The sequence below is a fragment of the Gobius niger genome, assembly GCF_951799975.1.
Source record: "Gobius niger genome assembly, chromosome: 4".
Lineage (NCBI taxonomy): Eukaryota > Metazoa > Chordata > Actinopteri > Gobiiformes > Gobiidae > Gobius > Gobius niger.
This window is the reverse complement of record NC_136855.1, coordinates 9850952-9878743: the sequence shown is the minus strand read 5'-3', so window position 1 is coordinate 9878743 and position 27792 is coordinate 9850952. Positions and strand designations below refer to the sequence as shown.

General features: G+C 42.2%; 1 protein-coding gene across 2 annotated transcripts in view; it reads right to left on the bottom strand.

Annotated features, from left to right (window-relative positions):
- lrp4 (low density lipoprotein receptor-related protein 4) overlaps window positions 1-27792 on the bottom strand; it is a 190260-nt gene that overhangs the window by 2736 nt on the left and 159732 nt on the right. The window contains exons 15-36 of one of the 2 annotated variants that reach the window (XM_079555012.1): window positions 25277-25453; window positions 20766-20891; window positions 20324-20532; window positions 18959-19040; window positions 18756-18861; window positions 18428-18629; window positions 18066-18255; window positions 17756-17887; window positions 17468-17608; window positions 17296-17382; window positions 15705-15876; window positions 13651-13813; window positions 13196-13421; window positions 11435-11738; window positions 11131-11349; window positions 10119-10253; window positions 8558-8666; window positions 6173-6365; window positions 3085-3198; window positions 2872-2977; window positions 1372-1430; window positions 1201-1288 (exon numbers count right to left, since the gene is read on the bottom strand). In XM_079555012.1, coding sequence (XP_079411138.1) covers window positions 1201-1288; window positions 1372-1430; window positions 2872-2977; window positions 3085-3198; window positions 6173-6365; window positions 8558-8666; window positions 10119-10253; window positions 11131-11349; window positions 11435-11738; window positions 13196-13421; window positions 13651-13813; window positions 15705-15876; window positions 17296-17382; window positions 17468-17608; window positions 17756-17887; window positions 18066-18255; window positions 18428-18629; window positions 18756-18861; window positions 18959-19040; window positions 20324-20532; window positions 20766-20891; window positions 25277-25453 — 3340 coding nt within the window. The remainder of the gene's footprint in view (window positions 1-1200; window positions 1289-1371; window positions 1431-2871; window positions 2978-3084; window positions 3199-6172; window positions 6366-8557; window positions 8667-10118; window positions 10254-11130; window positions 11350-11434; window positions 11739-13195; window positions 13422-13650; window positions 13814-15704; window positions 15877-17295; window positions 17383-17467; window positions 17609-17755; window positions 17888-18065; window positions 18256-18427; window positions 18630-18755; window positions 18862-18958; window positions 19041-20323; window positions 20533-20765; window positions 20892-25276; window positions 25454-27792) is intronic. The other variant, XM_079555013.1, reaches the window with a different exon arrangement.

Here is a 27792-nt window from a genome sequence, read left to right as displayed (position 1 = left end):
TATTTATTTATTTATTTGAAAAGGAGGGACAATACACATTTTTGCACACATTGGGCAAGTTATTTACATAAAGGGAGAATAGCAGGGGCCCTAAAATTGATCCCTGAAGGACACCTTGCGTATAGTGAAGATAGGGTGACTTTCTATTCTTTATTTGCACACATTGTTGTTGTTGTATGTATCAGCTTTTCTTTATTTTCAAAACTATTTACATTAACTGATTCTCATTGAGGACATTAAACATGGGATTATGTAGGAAACAAAAAAAAAGGGTGAAATAACTCCAAATATGTTTTGTATTTAAAATTCTTCAAAATTGCCGCCCTTTATTCTTGGCATTTTCCCAATGAGCTTCATAAAGTAAATGATTTAACAGTCTGTGAAGTCAAAACCATTTCTGAGGACGACATCATGAAGCCCATTGAGGAAATGTCAAAAGTGCAAAGCAGTAATCGAAGTAAAAGGCTTTGGTGTTCATTCATGATTGAACGACTTCGCACTCGTTTATCTATGACTTCAGTTAGAAAATGTAAAATGGTCTTGAAATAAAACAAAAAACAATACAGTCTCCAAACCTTTGATGGATACTGCACACCCAGAAACATTACAAGACTGAAATATGGGGTTATACTTTATTCTACACTCCCTTGATACATTGCACCAAACTAAATTTAGTCCAATGTAATCTGCTTTGGAACAATTTGTAATAGCTAGTACCTACATGTATGTACTACATACACAAGGCAATATGTGTCAGTACTTTAGAGGGAAATAACATAAGAAGACCCTTAGGGTTTAGGTCAGGGTCTTCTGTCTTATCACATTATGTACCTCCAAACTACAAATACATATTATTCCATTGTGTATCTAACCCTCAGGTACAAGTTATTACACATTGTTACAGAGCACATTGTACTAAATTAGGCAGGTGCACTGTATCAAGGATTAATATTGGAGGCAGAAAGTCCAATGTAATCCTTCTTAATGCCTTCATGCAACAATTTAATAATTGGACATAACAGGCTTCTTGAGGAAAGTGTTTCAATCTGACAATTTCAGCAATAACATAAGATGCTTTGGATAATATTGGCATTTTTTTCAATGACTTTCTGGTGTAAAAAAGTTTAAAAAAAAAATATTTTCAAAGAAATGTAGATTGAATGCAAGCTAAAATCAAATCTCAATCTCAATTAAACCAACCTGTAAATGATGAAAGCAGCGATGAGGATGAGAATGGCCAGGATAGTGAGGACGCCTCCAATGACATAACTGATGTGCAGGCCTTCTCCTGGAACGCAGAACACCAAAATGGCTTTAACTTGGAAATATTTAACATGGAGCAGTATGTAAAAGAAGGTGGGCAGTGCGTACCATGGGGAGCAGTCATCACGCTGTGGGTCAAACAGGCCTCATCGTTCTTATCGGTGCAGCTGCAACAAAAACAAATCCAAATCAGTATGCATGTATCAGTAACCCCGAGACAAACGAGGAGTTTAGCCTGATTGTCTGACATTTGTCCTGGTGCTCCTCGTGCATGGTCTCAGTGCGATGATACTACTTAGTTCGAGTGCTAATTTGATTTGATTCCACCGTTTGGGGATAATCTCTCCAGTAAAGGATCTGGAAACGATTTTGGAGGATCCGAAAAAGATTAGAGATGATATAATGGTGTTTGATGAGAGTGTTCCGGAAACTGCTTTGAATCCATCTCATCAATCCAGAGTGTTCCTGAAAGCACTCATTTACAAATTAAGCACCGGGTTTGAGCCTAAAAAAACCCTCAAATCTAACAAACCTGTTAGACGTAAACAAGTCTCACTTCATGTCACACTTCAACGGCTTTTGCATTAAGTTTTCCGTAACTTAATTATAGCTCTATAATCCGTGGTCCACTCGCTGCACCCCGGCGGTCCCAGCCCAGGCTCTGGTCACTGGAGCTAATCCGGGGCAGAGTCGATAAGGCTGGATGAGAGGAGGGCGATGTGGGTCACAGCCCTGCTCCTGCTGCTGCTGCTGCCTGGATCCAGCTCGCCCCCGACTCACCTCTCATTTTCTGTCAGTCGACCAGGTGAAACTATAGCGACATACATGACTCACCTCCACCGGCCAAAGGGGGAAAGACTGAAACGTTTTGGGTAACTTGAGTCAAACTACATTCCCTTCCTTTTATTCCCCTCATTTTGGGGGTGTTTTTACATTTTATAATCCTCTAGCGCGTCCCTTCATGCTTTCATGCTGACTTACACTTAAAAGGAGCAGGCCACCGTTTTTACATACTGAGATATGTTCTTACCTGAGCTTAGACGAGTTGATGCGTACCTGTCTGGTCTTTGTGCGTGCGCTCAGTCTTGCACAAAGACCAAAGATTCTGCTCGCATTTGGCCACTCCCAGCATATTCCTATAGCTCCAAACGGGGGTGAAGTTGGAAGCTACCACGCTCTTTCACGGGCACGCACAAAGACCAGACAGGTACGTATCAACTCGTCTAAGCTCAGGTAAGAACATATCACAGTGTGGAAGAACTGCGTGCCCTCAGTCACGCAAAAAGATCAAAGATGTTTTTAGCATTGGCCTCTCCCAGTATATTCCTATAGCTCCAAATGGGGTGAAGTTAGAAGGGACCAAGCTCTTCCACAGGTGTGCACAAAGACCAGACAGATACACATCAACTCGTCTAAGCTTAGGTAAGAACATATCTCAGCATGGAAAACTGGTGGCCTGTTCCTTTAAAGACACCACATTGTAAAAGCACCTTCATTATCACAGTGTTTTTTTTCCATATTTCATTTAGACTGACAGTTACAGGCTCTATGTTTATTTCATTATTATATCAATTACGTTAAAAAGTTTGCATAAACACTGGTACGTACTTGGCAGCTGCTCCTCCTCGGGGGCTGTCGGTCGGGGACTTGGGCTTCTTCGGGATGGGGGTGCTGCTGGTGCCTTTGGCTGGAGACGTGGGCACAAACCCTGAGACTATAAAGAAAAAAAAAACTCTCATTATTTAAGGACTGACAGTTTTGTCCCCCCCACTCCAAACTCCGGTGTTAAGAATGAAAAAGCCGAACGAAGTGGTGACTCACTGGTGGAGCAGGGCCGTCCGTCGGGTTCGTCGGGACAGGCGCAGACGAAGCTGTTGGTTTTGGCGAAGCACAGGTGAGTGCAGCCTCCATTGTTCACGCTGCACAAGTTTGTACCTGAGCGAGACGAGGACAATGGTGCGTTGTGTTGAGTGCATATCAACAGACGAGCATTACGAGCACATACTCAAATTTGTGTCATGGACAAACAGTGCAGAGATTCCCATAATCTCAGAAACTGTAGTGGAAAGGGCTATACTTGGTTTGAATTATACGATTCATATTAGAGTAAATATACAATTTATTGCCTCTATTTAATCCTTTTACTGTATCATAGTACTTCAACAAAGTCACAGTTCATGGCGTAATTGAAAGACACTGATGATTCACAAACAATAAACAAAAGGCTGGTGTACTGTACACTGTGCAATTGTTTTGTCTTATAAGATTTTTTGATGTCACATTGCGCGACGTGGGGATTGTAAAATCGTGAGCTGCACCTCGTCTCTACTGTGCGATGGTTCAAAGAGAGAATCGTAGCTACGACCAATGTTTATCGTAGCGAATATCAGGCTACAGTAGCTAAGGCAAGTGCCGCATGCGAGCGGTGTTTATTTCCGTGGAGAAGTGCAGGGAAGGTCCTGTAAAATGCGCAGTCGGACCCACTCATGCCTGGCCTCTGTTGCTTATGACTCTGGCGCTGGTGCGGTGTTGTCGGGACACTTGACAGAGATCCTAATTGCAGCGAGAGGATGGCTCACTCTGCAACTAATGTCTTTGAACGTGCCCAGATCCCGTTTAAAGACGCGAGGAGATCGAGCGTTTAGTGTGGCTGCTCCCAAACTCTGGAACAGTCTCCCCCTAAACGTCAGAGCTGCTCCAACCATAGAAACCTTTAAGACTGCCCTTAAAACACATCTGTTTGCGTTCAATTCAAGTTGAGCTGTATTATAACTCTATTGTGAGTGCTTCTCTTGTTGTTTTGTACTGTCATTTTATATTGTGTACCTGTATGTGAAGCACTTTGGGCACCTAGTGTTGTTGTAAACGTGCTATACAAATAAAGTTGACATTGACATTAACTAATATCAGACACTGGCTGATGTTAGAGCCGTGGTACGACCAAAGACGAAAGAGCTGCGACTATTTTAAATCTTTGTACCCGTCTCACTGTACGACTCGAGACCTGCGATTTTCAGCTGCGACCTAAGATTATCCCCAAAATCGTGTAGTGTACTCCAGGCTTAAAACTAAAAACAATAACTTTAATCATTTAGGATTTTGCATGTTAATCAAAAAGTTAATATTTGGAAGAAAAAACTATCTTGTTTCAAACTCAATAATATATGTATATGTATATTGTGCCCACTGTGCAAATCCTTCTCCAGCACATCCCAAAGATTCTTAAAAGGGTTAAGATCTAGACTCCGTGGCGACCAATCCACGATGTCTAGCACTCCCTGAACCACTCTTTCACAATGTGAGCCCGGTGAACACTGGGATTGTCATCTTGGAATATTGCCCGTGCGGTCAGGGAAGAAGAAGTTCATTGAGGGAGTAACCTGGTCATTCAGGATGTCCAAGTCGTCAGCTGATCTCATTCTTTGGGCACATAGTGTCTCTGAACCTAGACCTGACCAACTGCAGCAGCCCCAGATCATTACAGCCAGTTAAATCTGGGTGGACACTTGTTTTTTGGCAATGCAATTAAAGCAGTACTAAGTAACGTGTTTACCTTAATAAATCCTTTTCGTAGTCCCTGTGGGGCTAATACAAGAGTTTATGGGATGATTGGAGGGTCTTTCATCTCCCCCTGGTGTCTCTAACCAGAAAACCATGTTTGCAACTTGCCTGCCACCGGTCCGGAGAAAGCAATACACACTAATGGAATCACGAAGAAGAAGCTAACATGCTAACGGGCAAAGCTAACTGCGGGCTAACGTCACTTTAAACAGTATTTACAGCCAAGTTTGAGTGAAAAAAAATATTTACATTGTATAATTGGATGCACAGTAACCCTCTCCCCCTTCGCCTTTCCTTTCGGCGTAGTATTTACTCTCCAAGACAATTAATAAGTAAAAAATTGTAACTTGCTACTACACCTGCAGTTGCGCTTATGGCCTCTAGGGGGAAGAGTTACTTAGTACTGCTTTAACCTCTTAACCCCCACTTTAACCAAGCATATTTTCTTCAGTTCGGTTTTACCCAAATCTAAAAGCTCCTTGACTGGAGTTTACACCCTCAACGCCTCATTTCATTTTTTCTGTTTATTTTTTTTTTTTTCATTTTACCTATTTATTTCATTCAAAAGCGATATCATACAATCCCCATGAAACCGCCAAGCCAATTTGAAAGCTAAGCCCTGCAAAACTGATCTAAACAGATCTTTTTCCTCCTTTTGTCACATTTTTTCTTGTTCTTTCATGACTTTTTGGGGGCGTTTTCATCACATTTTTGTCACTTTATTGTGGCTTTGTTGTTGAAGAAGCTTTTAGATTTGGGTAAAGCCAAATAGGAGAAAACGTGCTTGTGCTTAAGAGGTTAAAATATCGATCAGTTTGTAGTTGGAGATAGCCTCTTGTTTCAAATTGCACGCTCATGGTTTCTTAAAGGGGGGGTATTATGCAAAATCGACTTTTTCAAGCCTCACATCATGTTATTATGTCATTCCCTCATTAAAAACATGCCTGAAGTGTTGCCTTGGCACATTCACGTATTTTTGAGTCATCTGTCAAAACTCTGATGGCGGCCATTTGCTACAGCCATTTTGAAAGAGCAATTTTATACAAGGCAGTTATTTTAATTTACTGCATTTACAGACCAATAGAAGGTTTCGTCATCATCGTAGTGTGCTATAGACTGGTGCTATGTGACTGAAAAAAGCATAATACCCCCTCTTTAAGGCTAAATCATCTTTATGTAGCTATTCATTCATTTTTAATGCCATCCTCACGGTGTTGTCTGTGTTATACCATGAAACCAGTGATCCCTTTGCAAAGTACCCGCTGCACTATATCTGAGGCGTCCTGACGATCTAAAAGTACCGATTGTACTTCCGCGTGGCCAAGTACACTCTCCCCTCCGTCCTTACCGGTCTGCCTGTTTGGGGACACCACTATAATGTCCATGAGCCCCTCCACATTGGCCAGCACGGTCTCCTTGTTCCTGCCCGTGTGCTTATCCACGCGCTGGATGGACTTGGTCTGCCAGTCCGTCCAGTAGATCCAGCGGTCTTGCTGCGAGAGTCGGGAGAAAGGGGTTAAAGGAGAGGACACCGGCTTCGACTGGGGACGACACCAGGAAGAAGAGAAGAAGAGAGAGGACACAGGGGGAGGGGAGAGGAAATGAGAAAATGAGGTCCGAGTGAACAGGAAGATGGTCACAGTTTTGAGATGTGAAGCCGGGCAGAGCGCAGGCACGAGCAGAGGAGCGGCTGTGGGCAGGAGCGGGCCGGGGTTCAATCATGCTATCAAAGCATTTCCCAAAGGATTCAGATCATGGTGGGAACTAGAAATACAATCAATAGAAGCAGCTAGCCTTGCTTTGCTTTCTGCTGTCCCACAAAATGAAGAGTAGTGGGCGGTGACGTGTCCAGCTGATTCACTTGACTTACAATTTAAAGTAACGTATAGAGGACGTGCTCTTGGTGGTTTGACTAAACACAACTACTACTGAATATTGTGGGCTTTATATTGTATGTTGTACATACCAGACCTCAGCACAACATTCTAAAGAGTCTATAGTTTATGGCTTATATCTGTAAGTCCACGACCCATTTACATGAAACAAAAACATTCACAAAATTCAACTTCTTCTCTCTGATAAAATAGGAACTAAGGTCTAATTATCTTCTCAAAAAAGTGTCCAAAAATGTTATTGAGAGACATGTGAGAGACTTTCAAATCATGAACAGATTAACTACTAGTAGTAGAGGTATATATATATACAGTATATATCGGGCCGATATTTGGGGATTTTACAATATTGGCTATCGGCCAATCTAGCGCTGATAAAAGCCGATATTTCCGGGTCCGAAAGTGATAAAGTCCTCCCACAACTTTTTCGTCCTCATGGGAACAGAGAAACATCGCAATGAACATTGGTTAGCTACAAGTTTGACTAAAGTTAGTTATTTTCAGTAAAGCTAGGCCAATATGGACCTGCTGTATGTCATGTTGAAGCTCAGAAACTGGAGAATTCAATTACTGAGGTAGTTTTAACCCCCGCAATGCATTTTTGATCACAGCGCAAAATGGTGCAGCTAGCAACTGTATGCTAATGCTAACGGCAACAAATCAAAGCTGGGACTAAAATTATGATTGAATTGACTAAGGTAATAAAACAACATCGGCCACTGCTGGAGTGACCAAGTATTGATGCTTTTACAGGATTATAGACCAGACATTTGGAAAAGTCTGTCAAAAATATCGGTCAAAAATATCGGTTGAGTATATCGGGGCATCGGCCAATAAAAATCCCCAAAAATCAGCAGCGGCATCAGCCTTACAAAACCCACATCGGGAAACTTAGTTAGTAATTAGTAGGTTTTCATTTTTCAGATTTCTTTCAGTTACAATCTCTCTCCCATACAGATTATTCCTTGGTCTCGATCAGAGATGATCAAATCATCAAATTATAGAACGTGAACTCAACCTATCAGGAGGTCAATGGGAACAAGAGCCAGGATTGTGCAGGTATAGGAGAGACTCACTTTAGTCTAGTGTGGGTCTATTTCCAATATTTAGTTGGTTTTCAGTGGACTCCAAATGGCTCATGATTATAAAATATATCCAAAGCATCCTACAAAACTGAAATGGATCTTTGACCTCTCTATTATTTGATTATGGTGATTTAATTTTGATTATAGTAGTGAGGTACTTCCTTTTCACTGTAAGCTAGAATTTCCAAAAAAAGGGGCAAACAAAAAAAAAAACATCCAAAAAGGGTTGACTTGTGTGCTGGATGCAAACATGTGCATGTGTAGAAACGTCTTAAGAGCTTTCAAGACGTATCTTTAATCATTTGTGTAATAAAGATGATTACGCAGTTTTTGATTCACCTTTTTTCAATAACTAACTCGTAATTCTCAAAACTTTGCATGCTGAACTAACTGCACACGACAAAACCGTAAAGTAATAGTGAAAACTGTCCGATATTTCAATGGTGATAGTATCATGATGCACAGTCTAAATGTGAGCATGCGCTAACAGTGTGCACAAACCAGTGCCAGGAGCATTTTCATCTTTTCTTTTTGGTCATGTGAATTACTCCTAAATGCTCCTCTGATTCACACGATCAAAACAGAGTTGCGTAAGACCAAACGGAGGCGTCCCGCTCCTGTGCACAGCAGCGCAGAACAAAGCGTGATGGAGATGCAGGTGAGCAGGAAGCGGCGGAAAAGGGGAGGGGCTTAGCAGTGATTGACAGGCAGTGTGTGTGTGTGGGGTGGGCGGGCAGGACGGGGTCAGGGCTTTACCTGCGTCAGCGCGAACGGGTGGGACACGGGGCTGACCAGGACCTGGCGCAGTTTCCCGCTCAGATCCGAACTCTCGATGCGATCCAAGTGAGCGTCCACCCAGAAAATCCTGCGCACAGACGTTTATTAATGACCTCACTTCATCGATTTACACGTTTTAACGCCATTTTAATACCTAAACACAGTGTTCTGGATGTCACAAACATTTCTATCAATTCGATGTATTGAAGGAATGAAGAAAAATGTGGACACTTAAAGGTGCATTATGGAACTTTTTATAAAAAAAAAAAAAAAAAAATGTCCCCTTAATTTTCCAATACAGTGGACTCAATAGATACAGACGGCATCTCGTCATAGAAGGGGGCGTGGCCTCGCCGAGGGGGAAAATAGAATCTTTTGGGAAACATTTTTTCACGCTTTATAGACATTTTCTGGTGGAATATGAACTTATTTATCACATATAAAGACAGTCAAGTGTAAATCGGACCCATATGGATATTTTCCCACAGCAGATTGTTCAGTAGAAGTGAAAAAACGGCAGTTGTAGCTAGCGCTAGCTAACCGTTAGCATTAGCCCGATGCTAACATGTAGCATTCTGTTAGCATTCTCCGTTATTTATGTATTTATGGGCTGTGGAACCACTTTGCTCCTCTCCATGTCTTTGTATCTTCATTTAGTAGAAAGCTATTCATAATTCAGCGTTTGTTAAAGTCGTTTTTTGAGTAATTAAGAGAAAGTTTACATTTTTTCAAAATTGTTTTCCCCCTTAACTGTTTTCAAACATGACCATATATGGGCGATTTCAGAGATGCCGTCTGTATCTATGATGCGTCAGGAGTAAATTTGGATGGAATGTATTCGTAACCATGGAAACAGTTCATTCAGCAGTGAAAACCTGAAAGTCCTAAGGGACACTTTTAAACAGAAAAAGTTGCGTAATGTACATTTAAAATCAGATTGGGAAGCTTTTGAGCGAAATATTTGCGTAAAACGGACAGAAACTTTAAAGTTTTATTGAAATGTTCAGCCAAACCTGCAACTACATGAGTTTTTCAAATCAGGGACAGGGTCATTTGAAAGCCAAGTACTTCTTAAACTATGTGTAAGATCTGTGTGAGTGGGCAAGTAACAGGATAATCTTGTACAAGCTTGTGAACTACAAAAATGTCACAGTTTCCAAAGAAATTGTAATTAAATACAAATTGGAATCAAATTTGACACTTTGAAATCCCATTTTTATCCCTAAAACCAATATGTTTCTACTTCTATAAACTAATATCAATTCTATTTAAAAAGAGGAAAGCAGATGAGACATGTGTTAAAAGGGACAGACATTTTACAAGACACTTCAGCAAAACCTGCATGTGTTTTGGTCTAAACTTTATTCTATTATCAATTAAAAATAAAAAGTTGCAAAGCCACGTCCATTTCCAAGACCTTCAGATTGAATGCCCTTTGGAAACATAAGTCTTTTATTGACAAACAAAGGCCTGACATGTGAATGATTTTACACGTGCAGGGCTTGGTGGAAACAGAAAGGTGAAACAGTGCGAGTCAGACCTGCGTGTGTCGTAGTCCAGCGTGAGTCCGTTGGGCCAGCCCAGGTCCGTGTTGATCAGGACTTTACGATCGGACCCATCCAAATGAGAGCGCTCGATCTTCGCAATGTGGCCCCAGTCCGTCCAAAACAAGTAACTGTAGAATTAAAATCCAACAGAAGAAACACGTTTATAAGGGCCAAACATGCACATTATAAAAGATTAGAAAAGATTATAAAAGCCCATATCAAAGAGAGCTTGGCCCTCAGACTAATTTTTGGTGATCCTCAGGGTTTAAAATTTAAAAGACATCCCAATAGCAAATCTTCAAAATATTGTTGAGTCTAAGCCTGGAAAGTTTGGACCCTGTAGGACAGGGGTAGGCAACGTCAGGCCCGGGGGCCAAGTTCGGCCCTCCAGCATAAAACCTTTGGCCCCCAAGATAATTTTGAAGAAACATTTATTCATAAATTAGAGACCAAATACATGGAAAAGGACTCTAAAATGTGGAAAATACTGTCAATATTTTCACATTTCCCAGCAAAACACCCCATTAGGTCATATATTATGTGCAAAACTTATATTTGTAGAAAAAAGGTGCTTCATTTTGGGCTACAGTTGTGTGTTTCGGCCCTTGTGTTTTGGCAATGAAGAAAATCGTCCCTCCATGACACAAACTTGCCCACCCCTGCTGTAGGAGCTGCTAAAGTGCAGATGTTGTTGCAAGAGTGAAATGAAATCTTTTTGATGTGCGTCTATATCTCGGCAGACTTCTGAGGCTGTCATTTCCCATAAAGAAGATGACCATATTTAGATTACAAAGTCTTGTTGGGGGGATTCCGTGTGTCACGTAGATACCAAACTTAGATATGTGTGGAAACCTATCAACCTATCATAAAGGGTGAGAGTTTGGTCCATTTTTTTTTTTTTTTACTTTGACTAGTCCAAAATCTTACAACCACTCCATGAAAAAATCTCTCTTTCCCCCTGCAGTGTCGCGCCTCGGGCCAGACAAACCATTATTTCCCTCTTACCCTTTGCTGGGGAAGACGGCGATGGCGCGGGGCTCGTCCAGGCTGTTGTTGACCAGGACTTTGCGGCTGCTCCCGTCCAGCCGGGCCACTTCGATGGTGTTGCGTCCCGTGTCGGTCCAGTACATGTTTCGGGACACCCAGTCCACCGCCAGCCCGTCTGTGGTCTTCAGGCCCTGACTGATCACCGTCTCCATCCCACTGCCGTCCAGGTTGGAGCGCCTGAGGGCAGACGGGACAAGGGGACAAAGTGATGAGATTGTGCTGATTGCTGCAGTTGCTTTAGTGGACGCTGCATCCTGCCCACCTGATGACGTCCAGAGTGACGTCGGTGTAGTACAGCTTGGCGTCCACGCTGTCGTAGTCCAGGGAGATGACGTTGTGCAGCTCGGGCACCGGCACGTGCACGTCCGTGTGGTCGTCCGTGTCCAGAGAGATGCGGCGCACGCTCACCCGGTTGGAGAAGAGCAGGTAGGTCTCCGGGGAGTCCTCGCAGGAGCGCCCGTCCCCCTTCAGCAGGATCCCGGTGGGGCAGGCGCACGACGTACCGTTGGGACGCGCCAAACACAGGTGAGAGCAGCCCCCATTCCGACGACCACACTTGTTCAAACCTAAAGAAAAGGCAAAGTTCAGTAATGATTGCCAGGGTTGAAGTACAGATGGATGTGTACGTCAGAAAACTAATAGTTATATCTCGTCAGCCTTACTCATATTTTAAAGAGGGGGTATTATGCTTTTTTCAATCACACGGCACCAGTCTATATCACACTACAATGATGAACAAACCTTATGCTGGTCTGAAAATGCAGTAAATTAGAATAACTGCCTTGTATAAAATTTCTCTCTCAAAATGGCTGTAGCAAATGTCTTGAAATAGGCCTCTGTCTCTTTAAGAACCTCTGACCCTTTCAGACACGCCCCCTCCACACGCTGTCTGTGGCATCAGTGGGGAGGGGGTTCTGCTGAGGAGCAGTGGTTGGTTACTCGGCTGGTGACGAAAGCTCAGAGGCGTCTCCAGGAGGTGGGGGCGTTCCTAGGAGGACTCAGGCAAACCTATCCTTAAAATGGCCGCCATCAGAGTTTTTACAGATTACTCAAAAATACGTGAATGTGCCAAGGCAACACTTCAAGGCATGTTTTTAATGAGGGAATGACATAATGACATGATGTAAAGCTTGAAAAAGTCGATTTTGCATAATACCCCCCCTTTAAGGTTTTGGGGAAAATATGATTAAAAACACAGAACACTTCGAACACTTTCAAAGGTCATTAATTGGTACTACACTACAAGGAAAACTGGGTTCCATCAAAAATGACCAAAATCAATATGTGGCCCACAGTTAATTGTTTGGACATCCCTGCCTTAGAGATTTAGAATACAGAAAGTTTTTTTACACTGTATTTTTTATTCCTCAGTCACATTGGTGTCACATGATATGCACTGCTTCACCCCCCCAAAAAAAAGTTGCCAGTTCTGATCTGGGGCAGCTGAAGTTGATCAGGTCTAGGTTCAGCAACACTATATTCCCACAGAATGAGATCAGCTGATGACTTGAACCTGCTGAATGACCAGGTTATTTCATTAATGGAGTTCTTCTTCCCTGATGGCATGGGCATATTCCAAGATGACAATGCCAAGATTCATGGGGCTCAGATTGTGAAGGAGTGGGTCAGGGATGGTATGAAATGGACTGGCCGGCACAGAGTCCAGATCTTAACCCCACTGAGAATCTTTGGGATGTGCTGGAAAAGGCTTTGTTCAGTGGTTACACTCTCCCATCATCTATACAAGACCTTGATGAAACACTGGATCCTTTGACATTGCAGAAGCTTGTATTGAATGGAGCTGTCTGTAATCAAAGCTATACTAGAGCGTGTGACCTTGTTTTTTGGATCTGGCAAACATTCATAGCCACAGCCGTCCCGGGGCTGACTGATAACACGCACTTACAGGCCTCTCTGACCACCACGATCAACGCCGACACATGCACACATCGGAGGTGGGTTCAATTCTGTGCCAAAGGACCAATGAATGAACCGTGAATGCAACCGCTCGGCCGTCTCTTACCCAGCGTCCTGCTCCGGTCCACGGCCTGGATGTCCATGAGTCCCGGGAGATTGGCCCTGACCGTGATGGTGTTCGACCCCGTGCTCTTGTCCGCCCTCTGGATGCTGCGGCTCTGCCAGTCCGTCCAGTAGATGTGGGGGCCCAGGAGGGTCAAGCCGTACGGGTGCTGCACCGGGGTCACCAGGGTGCGGCGGTTCTGCCCGTTCAGATCAGCGCACTCGATTCTCTGGAAGGAAACCGCCATGATTGGTATTTTATGCTAATAGTTACAGAAAAATACAAACTTTAAGCCGTTTCTATCAGATAGCATTTTTTTTATCGTGAACTAGCGGCTTGTTTTGATTCCCATGACAATATTGATCTGTAAATTGTGAAGTGCGGTTTATAAACTATAATCGGGACGTTTGGGACGTATTGAGAACGTGTGAGAATGCAGTGGCCCAGTTTGATGGTACCTCGGTGTGAGCGTCCGCCCACAGGAGCTGGGAGCCGGCCGTGTCGATGGCCAGTCCGTTGGGCCAGCCCAGATTATTATTGATGAGCACCACTCTGTCGGAGCCGTCCATCGCGGCGCGCTCCAGTTTGGCGTGTTCGCCCCAGTCCGTCCAGTACATGTACCTGCACACACCAGAACACATTTTCATTTAGTAGTTTTAGACTTTGGATGAAAATGTCAATTAATGGTGGTAAATTATGGTGGAATATTTTACAAGACGATATCTCTAATAGACACTTTTACTGTAGAATTGCCCAAATTGCCTATATTTCCAATGGCAAACATCTAATTATGGACAGGTTTGAATTTCGAGTTTTATTTTAACAATGAAATAAAACTAAGGGTACTGTATTTTGGATCACATTTTGCCTTGTTTTTTGGGTTCTATAAATGAAACTAGGAATTAGATATTTACAAATCCCACATATTCCGAAGTAAAAGTCTGGAAAGTTTGGAGTCTAGAAGGTACTAACGTGGAGTCGTTGTTGCAAGAGGAAAACCGCTGCTATAAGGAAAGGATATAACTAGGTACTGTTAAACTATCTATTATAGAAAACGCTATCTCAATGGCCGCCGCCTGGGCGCCGCCATGTTTATTTCCCATACCGACTTTGAAGCTAAGCAGGGACGGGCCTGGTTAGAACTGGGATGGGAGACCGTTCCTCCGAAGCTAAGCAGGGAAGGGCCTGGTTAGGACTCGGATGGGAGACCGTTTGGGAACATCAGGAAGCCTGGCGACAGTAGTGAGTTTGTGCGTGGTGCAGGCCCCCACGTTGCGGTCCCGCCGCCCGCGGCCATTGACCACGGGTCCATATGGACCGCGGTGCTGCTGTCCTCGGACAACCCGCCGTCACAACAACGCGAGTGCGCGAGATCTGACTGCCGTGCGTGTGCGCGCATTCAAACAGGGCGATGTGTGTGTGTGCGCGCGTTTGTGTGTGCGTCGGTGCGTGTATGTGCGCGCGCGTGCATCAAAACAGGGCGGTGTGTGCGTGCGTGTGCGCGCGCGTATGTGTGCGCGCGCGCATCAAAACCGGGCGATGTGTGTCATTTGCTTTCACGTATTGTGAGCCCAGAGGTACATTTTATTCTAAAGCAGCTTTGAACGCATTGCCAATTTTATTGTAAGGTTATAAATACTGTCTAACAACGATCATTAGGCTATTTCAGTTCAAAACCTACTTATTTTTTTTTACATTGTACACTACCGTGATGCACCAAACCACGGGTCCTGCACCGTCAACCGACCCGTTAGAGCTGAACCCCTCATATTTATCCATACTTATTCCACTGTCTCTTGAATTCTATTCCCTTTTAGCGAACATATTGTCGTTGTAGTTTATAAGAGAGGAGTACGGGTGCATCAAACACTCAAATTGCAGTTTGTTTGAAATTATTTTTAGCATTAATTATTTTAAACATTTGTATTGGCCATAGTTTTTGGAATGGGTTGGGAACCACTGGTCTACAGCTGAACTGTGTGACGGGTTGGACATTTCTTTGTAATAACTCATAATCTCAGAATATCAAATGTGCAAACTAGCGAGGCCCGGCCGAAGGCCGGGTCTCAGCTAGTAATATATATAAAAAACAGTACGTAACAAAATAATTATTTTTTTTGTTACCTCCTAATCATTTTGTCTTTAGATCCAAGTTGTGATGGTTTTGGTGCTGAGACAGTTTTAAAGGAAGTGACTTGGTTGTTTCAGCTCAAATAAATTATTATCCCCCCATTTTTGCCCAAGTTTTATTCATTTTTTTTGCCCAATGTTTTCCCCCATTTTCCCATTTTTTATTAACACTTTTTTTTTCTTAATTTTGCCCCATTTTTTTCTCTTTGTTCCAATTTGTTACCCTTTGTTTTTGCTCAGTTTTTATAACTAATATTTTCCCTATTTTACTTCCTACGTATCCCCCATTTATTTTTCACACATTTCTTGACATTGCAGATGATCCCGACATTGTAAATGTGCAGATCTCCACTCTTGACATAGTAGCTGACAGTCGCCTCACCCCTTCTCGTGGTACAGGGCGACGGCCCGGGGGCTGTCCAGGTTCTGCCACACCAGAACCTTCCTCATGCTCCCGTCCAGGTTGGCCGCTTCGATCCGGTTCGTGCCGGTGTCGGTCCAGTAGATCTTTCTGCCCACGGCGTCCACAGCCACTCCGTCTGTCGTCATCAAACCTGCAGCAGGGAGCGACGCACAATGAGCATTAGCACCAGTTTCTTTTTTGTTGTTTATTTTCGTCTATTATGCATTTGTTGCCATTACTATATATTGTTGTACAGCACTTGTTGTGCAGGCAATGAAATGTGTGAATTCGTCCTTTGGATGAATTGGGAGGCGAAAAATATGTCAGAAAGTTAGGAATGAGTTTAAATGTTTATTTAAGAAAGCTTTTGGTTGATGGGTTTTCACTAGTGATGTTACATATGTAAATACATTTTTATTTTGTTTTGTTTTACCTTCTCTTGAACAGCACTTTGTGATTTTATCTGTGATAAGTGCTTTATAAACAAACTTTACGTACGTACGACGTACATGCTTACCTACTTACTTTAGATAGAACAAATTTTGTGGTTTCGGCTTTCATTGTTTATAACCACCAAAAAATCAGGTATATGCAATTTCAGCCAAAACTGCTGATGTGTTTTAGACCAATGGTTCTCAACTAATATGGCGTCAGCATCCAGAATCCCCCTGGGATGACAAGCCATGACCCAATTACGACTTAGACTTGTAAAATATGTTCTTCCTCAAAAAACTTTGTTGGATAAGCATTGAATAAGTCAGAAAAGCTGAAATTATTAAAATATTAACACAAAAACAGTCCTTTTAACTCAAAATCATGATTCTACACTTTTTCTGTACATAAATATTAAAATAAATGCTTACTGGGAAATGCTCGCAACCCACTGAAAATAGTTCTGACCCACTTTTGGGTCCCGATCCACCAGTTGAGACCCACTGTTTTTGACCATTTTTTTTGTATTCTGTGATATTGTATTTTTGTATACAAGTCTTGAAGTAAAAAATTGTCGAGCAAGGTGATTATTTTCCAAGATATGTAGATTTAAGGCCAGTTTCAATCAGATTTAGTGCTTTTTAATGACATTGAAGGCCTTAATTTTGGCAGAATTTGAGAAGCTTTTAATTGCTCCGTGGAAACTGTAGTAACTGCTGTAACGTTAAAGGTACATTATGAAACTTTTTATGCAAAAAAACAAACTTGAAATGTGTGCGTAATTGACTTATTTGTGACCCAGTGGCCCTATTAGTGTCATAGCCCCTTTGTTTTCCATCACAGTGGCCCCATGACGCTCCAGGATCAATTGTTAAGCATTTTTCTGGTGAGAGGATCCGTCAGCAGTGAAAACTTTCAGAAACTTTCTAAACAATTGAATGCTGGAGCGTCATAGCGACCGCTGTGATGGAAAGTAAAGGCGCTGTGCTAACCACCGGGTCACTAAATGGTCAATTACGGACAAATAAAAAGTTTTGTTTTTCACATAAAAAGTTCCAGAATGCAGCTTTAAAGTAAATAAGTCCAAATACAGTGCACGGCCAAGTCCACTTGTGGTTTGTCATGCTGTGATCTTCACCTGTGGAGATGATGTCCTCCTGTGCGCTGCCGTTAAAGTTGGCTCGGCTGATCTTCTTCAGCGTGCTGTCAGACCAGTAGACTTTCCCTGCAGAGACACAAACCCAGCGTCGCTTTAAAAGCCCAGAATACATTTTTCGCGCAGCAGGTTGAGAGTCGTCAGTGACCCGGACCTTCTTTGGGGTCGACCCCGATGGCGATGGTGTTCTTCATGGAGCTGTTCACGGCCAGAACCACGTCGGCGAAGTACGGGATGTCCAGAGAAACCATCCGGATGTCCGTCCTCCGGGCAAAGATCAGGAAGGTGCTCATTCCTGCAGTCGCAAATAAATTCATGGTTCTATGACATATAAGGCCTTTTATATTTGCATGATCCATTTAATGACTTTTAATTCCAAGCCTGTATTAACCATGATGACATTTGAAAGTGTATAATGATTTGACGGCTATAGCTACAGTACCTGGAGTGCACGTCTTGCCGTCAGGCTGCAGGTTGATGCCGGTGGGACAGGAGCAGCTGGAACCCTTCGGAGCCGGGGCCAAAAGACACAGGTGACTGCAGCCACCATTTTTCTCCGCGCAAGGGTTCAGCACTACGGCAACGCACACAAACAAGTAAATAACAAAACAGAGACTCAAGAAAAACTGTGATTTAACAGTGCGTAGTTGCTAGAATAGGATGGTTGATTTCAGAGACATATTTCAATTTAGCTTTAGTCTACTAAACCAGCATTAAACCTGCACTAAAACCAGGACTGCAATTCCCCTCACCCGTGTCCCTGTGTCTGTGGAACATGTGGATGTCCATGAGGTTCTCCAGGTTCTCGGCCACCGTCTGCCTCTTCAGCCCCGTCAGCTTATCCGCGCTCTGGATGCTCTTCGACTGCCAGTCCGTCCAGTAGAGCTTGTCCTCGTGCACCGTCAGGCCGAACGGGTGAGGGAGCTGGGTGCCGATCAGCACCTGGGGGGAAAGAAACCGCCCAGATATAAGTATGAATGATTCTAGTAACTATATAGTGTGATTCTCTATAGGAATGCAGTTACACACTTGGCCACTAGATGACAGTACAGAATAAAGATGATTGATTACAGCCCTCGATCAGGAAAACTCTGACGTCAAATGAGGCACATACCTGTCTGTTGGAGCCGTCCAAGTTGCCGAACTCGATGGTCTTCATGCCGGCGTCGGCCCAGTACAGCCGCTGGGTGGAGTAGTCGATGGCCAGTCCGTTCGGCCACGTCAGGTTCGAAGAGATGATCACGATCCGATCGGAGGCGTCCATCCCAGCGCGCTCGATCTTCGGGTTGGCCCCCCAGTCCGTCCAGTACATGAACCTGTGACAATGAGAAACGTCATAGTCTGTTGAGATTACCATTAAGGAGTTTGTTATGGACATCATTTCAGCTTCACGGGCTCTTCAAATGCAATTACGTGTGGGTACAATTTAGCTACAATCTCACCCTCCGATCGGATCCACCACGATGTCCCGGGGTCGGTCGAGGTTCTCCCAGATCAGGACGGTCCTCATGCTGCCGTCTGCGTTAGACACCTCGATGCGGTCTGTACCTGCGCACAACAAAGCAGGAATAGGATAAAAATGAAGCATCCTCACGTTTTACTTAACTGATCTGCTACCGTTGAATTTAAGAAAGTAATGGTTTACCAGCGTCAGTCCAGTAGAGCTTGTTGGTGACCCAGTCGATGGCCAAACCGGCAGGGCTCTCCAGACTAGTGTCCACCACCACCTGAGGAGACGGGGATAACATGATGGAAGTGTATAAGACAAACTGGAGGAAGACTGGGAAAAGAATTGCTCTTCACTTCGTTTTTCTTCTGCATTTCACCCCCACAGACTGTGTTAATATGCAAAGCTATACATATATATTATTTTGATTTAGAGAAGGTCAAATAAACACAAATATAACACCTTCAGTTGTATAAATACTGCATAAGTTGCTGTTGATGTACTTATCTTTTGTGTAATATTTATTAATGAGAGACAATTTTCCCAAATGAGACTGATTTTAATCAACGCTGATGTAATTCTCTATTGTGCCACCAGATGGAGCTATAGACCACACCATCGCCACGCTCTCTCAGCTGTGTTTTGACTTTCCAGATAAGACCATAACAATGCTGGAAAGCGGCTTGTCTCACAATTTGGCACGTTCTATTTGAAACGTCAGCCTGCACGAGCAAAGCAAAATGCGCCAATGAAGTGAAACACACTGCTTTCTACAAAATAAAAAAAGCTGCCACCTGAGTGCAATACACTGTTCTGATCTGGGGTCGCTGCAGTACTGAGTATGTGCGAACTTCTGAAACAGATACTGCAGGAGGAAGAACTTTCCTACAGCCATGGTATCTGGTGCCTGGGCTTTTAAAACTATGTATCTTTTAAAACAAAACATTGAAGTAACCTGAAAAAAATACTACATTTTTGCTCTGTGGTATCTGTGCCGCTCTCAGATCAAACCAATTTCATTTTTTTTTTTTTTTTTAATTCTCACGTCCGTCACTGAAGCTGGTAAAGAACTGTTTTAAGCGCTTCTTTGGATAGTTCTTGTCCCTGTGCTAGAGAAATGTCAGAAAAAGTAATGCGTTAGCAACATAGCTAAAGTATGTATCTCCGTACCATATTTGTCATTTGCTCCGCCCCTCTCTGGAGCCTAAATATCCAGGATGCTGTATGAGGATACTCATGTAAACAGGGATACGAGTGTCCAGGTTTCTCGGACGCATGTAAACATCATATCCAGAATATTGTCATAACCTTAAATGAATGCAGCACTGGACCTTTTGACATTGCAGAAGCTTATTGAAACAATGCCAAAGAGAAAGTGTGCTGTAATCAAAGCTAAAGGCGCTACAACCAAATATGAGAGCGTTTTTTGGGGGGGGTCAGGCAGTGTACAACTCCAGGATTGTTTTTTTTTTTTTTGGACAAAAGAACACTATAACATGGTGAAAACTCCAAAAACCTGGACTAAAACCCGAGACCCAAGTTGGCCAACACACGATCACTCACCTCCTGCCTGGACCCGTCCCACTTTGCCCTGTTGATGGAGTCCGTGGTGACGTCGGTCCAGTAAATGTAGCCCTCTTTGTCGTCCCAGTCCAGCGCCACGGCGTTCCGGACGTCCGCCAGAGGGATGACGTCGTCCGACATGTCCTCGGTGTCGAAGCTGACGCGCCTGATGTCCGTCCTTCGGGCAAAAAGCAGGAACTGGTCAAGACCTGATCAAGGACCAAATGTCTTCTGTCAGTCTTCTGGGGTTAACAAGGAGGCAACAACAACAACAAACACACAAATATACCAAAATACAACAACATTTTGCTAGATTTTTTGTCTCAAATAAATTGTTCAATAGCGCACTATACAAGAAGGAAGTAGTCGAATTTGTTTAGTTTTAGCCATTACAGGACACTTGTTACTGTAGTACTGTAGGTAGCATAGTATTTGTACTCACTGTTGGCGCAGTTGTAGTGGTCGACCTTCTTGAACCCCGTGGGGCAGGCGCAGGTGAAGGTTTTGTTACTGGGGAGGCACAGGTGACTGCAGCCGCCATTGTCGGCTCCACAGCGGTTCCTGCCTCCTGCCGAAGACGCAAAAAAGGAACATTTAGGCCTTTGTTAATTTTGTCTTAATTTTAGTCAAAGTGATATTTTTGCCGACTAAAATAGGACTAAAACTAAATTAAAACTTTCTCATGAGACTAAAACTATGACTAAAATGTCCAGAAATTTTAGTCGACAAAAATAAGACTAAATAAAAATGAAAAGGAGAGACTAAAATCATCCAAACTTCTATTGATCGTCTGAAAAAGCCTCATATCATTTAAATTCACTGCCAAATGATCAGCTCTGAGCTTTATTCATGTGGAAGCAGCTCCATGAAGTCGAGAAACTTGATTAAATATGATTAGAATGAATAAGTCGACTAAAACTAGACTAAAATTGAAAAGTTTTTTGACTAAAATGAAATTACATTTTAGTCAAAAGACTAAGACTAAAACTAAAATAAAATATGTTGTCAAAATTAACACTGATTTAGGCAAACTTTACTGATCCACGGGAGAATTACTTTAACACATCAACTCAGTAATTCAGTGAAGCAATATTAAAAACACAAAGTGAATGAAAATATGAATGAAATAAGCAAAAGTTGTTGATAATGGGAACTCCTACTTAGAATGGAGTTTGAAACTGAATATCGATTTTGGTGATATAGATTCTCCTACTTTTAAACGCATGCAAGTTGTAGTATCATAAAGCTTTAATTTGTATCTATAATAATGTCGGGAAATGGGATGGCGATAAGATTTCGCAATGTATGCTTTAAAATTGAAATTAAAGTGGGTTTTACGCTTTTTCCAGGTATTTTCTAACAATGTCAAACACATCTTTCTCACTGTCTTACACTTTGTTGGTTAGAAAATGAGATATGGATCTAAAAAAGCTGAAACAAAATACTAGTAGTTTCACTTCCTGATTTTCAAGCAATCTCCCCAAAGGCCCCTCCCACATCCCCTCCTAGTGCTCCCCTTCACTGTGCAGCTGTTTTAATGAGAAGAGAAGAAAGAACGAAAGAATAATAGTATGTGTGGCTGTACTGAAGTGTTTTTGCTCCGTGATGAAAGGATTAAGCTTAGCGAGAGACAGAGAGGTGAGAAAAGCATTTCTTGGATGTGTGGGGACCTCAGGAGGAGCTTTTTTTGGAAGCTGTCACTGCGGTGCAAAGAATAGCCATTCGAGAAGATTCAAAGATTACTAAAAGATGGGGTATCGTCTCAACTCACGATTCCAGAACAACTTTGTATCTTGGTAAAAAAGCCCTAAAAATGTGATTTTGCATAATGCCTCCCCTTTAAGGTAAGATTCTTAACATATCCGATAACAGTATTTATTCCAAAAAATGAACCACTTTTACAGTTTCTACAGTTTATAATTTGAATGAAAATTTAAATTATTGTATTTTCCAAGTTATTATCGTGTTATTTTTGCCTTGAATCTATGGAGCTACAATTGGGATCAAAAGGACCCCCAAATCGCTCATTTTAAAGGATTCAAGAAGTATTTCTAGACTTAAATAATTTGGAAAGAAATAGTTGCTGGGAGGTTTTGAACCAAATCCTAAAAAAAGAAAACCGTAGACGCTTTTGCATATATTTAACACCCAAGTTGCCGATTCATGAGTGCGGTGCTTTGCAAATTGGCTCCTAATGGTGAAAATAGTGCAGAGAAATGTGGAGCTGTGTCTTATCGAGAAAAGAGAATTGCAGCCCTGTTCTGTGTTTGTGCAGCCCGCGGTGAAGCTGAGAGCGTTTGTGTTAGCAGGCTGTAAAACGCTCGGGGACTGTTGTGCTTGAGCTTGGTCCAAGACAAAGTTTGGTTTTTCACGCTGCGGGAAAAGTGCAACAAGCGAATGACAGGCCACTGCGGTGTCCGACAGAGGAGGTCAGGACCGATTGAGCAAAACATAAGCATCGTGTTTAGGATTGGGGACAGTTGTGAAGAATTTGGCATGACATAAGGCTTTTCAAACAGTGGTGCGGGTGCTGGTGTGCTGCTGGCGTCTTCATATTCATATTCATTTGGTCAGTTTCAATTCTTGTTCAATGGACGCATTTTTTCCCTTGGCAAGTCAAAATGTGTCAAACTAAGGTCTAACACTTTAAAGAGATTGCATTAATGTTCTATTAACAGAACGTGATGGCATAATCTCAGGCATAATTTCCTTCCCTCCCGTAGACTTGTATTGGCACCTGCCCTCCTTGGCAGGTGCCAATACAAGTCTACGGGAGGGAAGGAAATCTCCTCCCAAAAAATGCACAAATGTTGAATTGATCATTTTTTGAAAGCGTTTGGATTCACAACCTGCCATATTTAACCCCTTAACTCCCACCTGAACCGAGCACATTTTCTCCAGTTTGGCTTTACCCCAATCCAAAAGTTTCTGGAAAAAAGGTGTGAAAATAGTGACTAAACTGAGACGAAAACAATTATGAAAATGTGACAAAAAAGTGAGAAAAGTTTGACAAAAAAGTGATGAAAAATGGATGAAAAAGTGGCAAAAATGGATGAAAAAGTGGCAAAAAAAAAAGACAAAAAAGTGTCAAAAAAATGACAAAAAGTTGATAAAAATTTGACCAAAAAATGACAAAAATTAAAGAAAAAAATGACAAAAAATGACAAACAAAATGAGTTACAAAAATGAGTTGAATACCCAACAAAAAAAGTGATGGAAAAAAAATCTGATGACGTGAGGAAAAAGATCCTCCTCTCGGTTCAGGCGGGAGTTAAGAGGTTAACTTGTGACTGAAATCAGGGCCGCTGCAAAATTTTTATTGGTGCCCCCCCATGAAAAACAAAACAAAAACAAAACAACGGAGAGGAGAGGAGGGGTAGCTAAACTCACACTCAAAAGTACACCAATAACATTTGTAGAACTAAAGTTATTGAGTTTAGATGTAGCAGTTTAATGGTTGGTGCCCCCTCACCCCTGACCCAGAGTTTCTCTGCTCCGCCCCTGCAGATGCAGCACACTTCCCTTCAGACGTGTCCTCTCTCTTTGCACCTACCCCTGTTTCCTGTCTCACTCGCCGCTGTGAGCACAAGGACACTACAAGATGCAAAAGTTTTAAGAGTTTGAGAGGACATCTGAACTTAAGTTTAAAGCAAAGGTTTTGAGAGGACATCTGAACTTAAGTTTAATGCAGAGGTTTTGAGAGGACATCTGAACTTAAGTTTAATGCAGAGATTTTGAGAGGACATCTGAACTTAAGTTTAAAGCAAAGGTTTTGAGAGGACATCTGAACTTAAGTTTAATGCAAAAGTTTTGAGAGGACATCTGAACTTAAGTTTAATGCAGAGGTTTTGAGAGGACATCTGAACTTAAGTTTAATGCAGAGGTTTTGAGAGGACATCTGAGCTTAAGTTTAATGCAGAGGTTTTGAGAGGACATCTGAACTTAAGTTTAATGCAAAGGTTTTGAGAGGACATCTGAACTTAAGTCTAATGCAAAAGTTTTGAGAGGACATCTGAACTTAAGTCTAATGCAAAAGTTTTGAGAGGACATCTGAACTTAAGTTTAATGCAAAAGTTTTGAGAGGACATCTGAACTGAAGTTTAAAGCAAAGGTTTTGAGAGGACATCTGAACTTAAGTTTAATGCAGAGGTTTTGAGCGGACATCTGAACTTAAGTTAAAGGTTTTGAGAGGACATCTGAACTTAAGTTTAATGCAAAGGTTTTGAGAGGACATCTGAACTTAAGTTAAAGGTTTTGAGAAGACATCTGAACTTAAGTTTGCAGCTAATTTACTACGTGTGTATGAGTGGGCCGTGTGTGAAGTCTCCTCGCTTAGCACACAGTTTCCTTTTATTTATTTTTTTAAAGCTTTTAGATTTGGGTAAAGCTAAACTGCAGATAATGTGCTCAGTTCAGGTGGGGGTTAAGAGGTCATTTAACTCATCAAGAAATCTGCTTTAGCAGTGTCACCATCAAGGTGTAAGACTGGGATCAAAACGTGTTTGAAAAAATGATCCAATTACCTTCAAAAGCTTAAAACTTTGAAGACAATTTGATTTAATTGCCAACTTAAAGTCACACTGCGAAACATTTTGGATTATCCTGTTGCAATACAAAACATGCTTCTAATGACCAGCTCGACACAGAAATTGCTTTTTTTTTTTTGCAGTGGGTGATCAAAGAATGGATTTGAATGAGGACTTAGCTTAATTTAAATCTCATATTTGGTTGTCTTTAGTCAACATCTCCATGGAGATGAGCTGGAGAAGTCCCACTCCCAGTAAAGTCAGATGCTTGTTTGGTCATTTTTTTATAAGGATTTTTCAAACATAAAAAAATCTGTGATCATCTCATATTTAATTCTGTTTATTTGGTGAAATGTTACGCAGTGTAGCTTTAAATTTCCAAGAGCAAAGAAACGCCCTGCTGTCATGAAAATGTAACTGTCCCAACCTGCGGGCTGCCTCTGGGGATGCAGCGTGTGGATGTCCATGGGGAAGTGCAGCTTGTTCCGGATCACTTCCTGGTTCTTCCCCGTGAACTTGTTGGCGCTGTTGATGCTCTTGGTGTGCCAGTCGGTCCAGTACAGGCTGTCCTCGAACACCGTGATGGCGAACGGGTGCGGCAGGCCTGCAGAGACGCACGGAATGAGAGAAAAGTGAGTTTATATTAGATGAAGAAGAAAAGGACAAGCTCATATTTGCTGAAGCACTCTGGCACTTGCGAAACTTTGATTGCTATTAGCCTTGCGCTGAATCCAGGGACGGCATATCTCAACTTTCACCGGAGTAAATGCAATGCCATTCCTCTTGTCGACTAATACATTCTTCGTCAACAAAAACGGAATAAAAAATGAAAAACAAAACAATGACTACATCTCTGGATTGTTCAGTGACTAATACAAGCCATTCAAATTAGTCAACGGACTAAATTAAAATGTAAATTGGTTGTCATTGAGGGAGCTGCACGACCCATTTCCTCCCGTTTTCCACCAAAAATGACAGTGTGGTGCCTGCAGTTTGGACAATGGAACAATATGGGGCCGTGCAATATTTCGCCAAATTGTTGTAGTCGCAGCATTAGATGACGCAGTATTCATACTGCAAGAAGCCACAATACATTACAAAATCACCGGTCTTGTTGTTCTGATGACATGAGGCAGTCATTCCCAAAGTCCTGGACTTTGTGGCTTCTTTATGGTAATGGTCACATTAATATAGTGCCTTTCTACCTGCTTTAGGCACTCACAGGGCTTTACATCAAGGAACCACTCACCCATTCACACTCTCATTCATACACCAGTGTGCACAGACACTGGAGGTAAGATGGATGAAGTGTCTTGCCCAAGGACAGTGTGGGCCTGCGGGATTCGAACCACTTACCCTCAGGTCATAAGACACACTATTATTTGCGCCACCTTCACCCCTTATTGATCCGAAAATCTCTCGCCCCAGCCCCAAATAATAATACATTTACTCTCTTCAAAGGAATTTGCTAGAATTTATATTAAAAGCAACTGGTCAATACTGGTTTAAAGTAGTATAATGTAGTAAAGAAATGTGCAATTCCTTTAAAAATGAATTTTATGCTTCAATGTACAAGAATCTTATTTCCAGGGGAGTCTTGGCCCCAGAGGGGAACCTATTGTACATGTTTTTAGTGGTAGGCAAAACCAGACAAGGGGAGAACATGCAACCTTCACAAAGAAAGCCTGTCCAGGTGGGAATCGAACCAGGGACCTTCTAGTCATTGACAACCTAAAACTCTTTGTTTAGCACCTGGGTTGGATCCTTTACAATTTTCAAAGCCTCTCTATCCAGAGGCTTGGAACAAATGCAGACGGCATCTTTGTAATGGCCTACATATGGTCATGTTCAAAGCATCCAGAGGGGGAAAACAAAGAAGAGAAAAGACTGAACTTTCTCTCATTTTGCCACCATTACTTTAACAAATGCTGAATTATTAATATATTTTTCTACTAAATAAATATACAGAGAGGCAAAGTGGCTCAGTTTCTAGTCATGATTTGACTGATTTAGCCTTGTTTTAGTCCTGATTTAGCCAACTTTGACACACTTGCTTGTTATTTGGATCTAAATATATAGATATTGTAATCACATGTGGCATTTTTGTCTCACATTGCACAGCCCTACTGACAATACATTCAGTAAAACAGCCAGTAAGTCTTTGACACAACACTACACTAGCAAATTTGTGGTTGGAAACAAACCTTGAAGTACTCTAAAAAAGTTTCTATCACTATCTGAAAGTGTAACCCAAAGACAAAGAGGAAGCACAAACAGACTTCTCCACTCCAAACTAGCTCTCATCACCTCTTCACCAACACCGCCCTAAGTAAACATACAAAATATTTTCCCCAACAAGTAGAACAAGCTCGTCCAACTCTTGCGCCTGCAGCAGCCCGGCCCGTATACGCAGCGAGATCTTCGACGTGTTGTGCTGAATGCATGGAAAAAACTTCAAACTGGCTTCTGCTGTGTTAAACGCTGGTGCGAAACGCTAATGGTGTTTCAAAACAACAGCCCTATTCATGGCGTAAGAGCGCGTTTTACGTGCCAAAGCGCAAATATCGTGTGTAAATGGGACAGATCTGGAGAGAGACCAAGGTCATAATGGGCCATAAACATCGCAGCGCTTTGGTGTTTTGATGCAATTATAGATTTTACGAGCAAGAGCCTTTTGTTTTGAGGCTTTCATACAATATTCAGAGATGTTTTCCAGGTCAAACTCGCTCTTTATGGGAGGGAAAACACCCAGCACTTAAAAAAGGAAAATTAGATTAAACCTGGTAAACAAACAGCTATGATTAAACCACTGTGGCTGAGATGTTAATGCCTCTCTATGACTAAAACATGAACTATATCCAAATTATTATGCAAATGATGATTTTCTCTGATTTTCTAAACTGTCAACTCAAATGAGAGTCAGCATAATTTTCAAGTATTTAA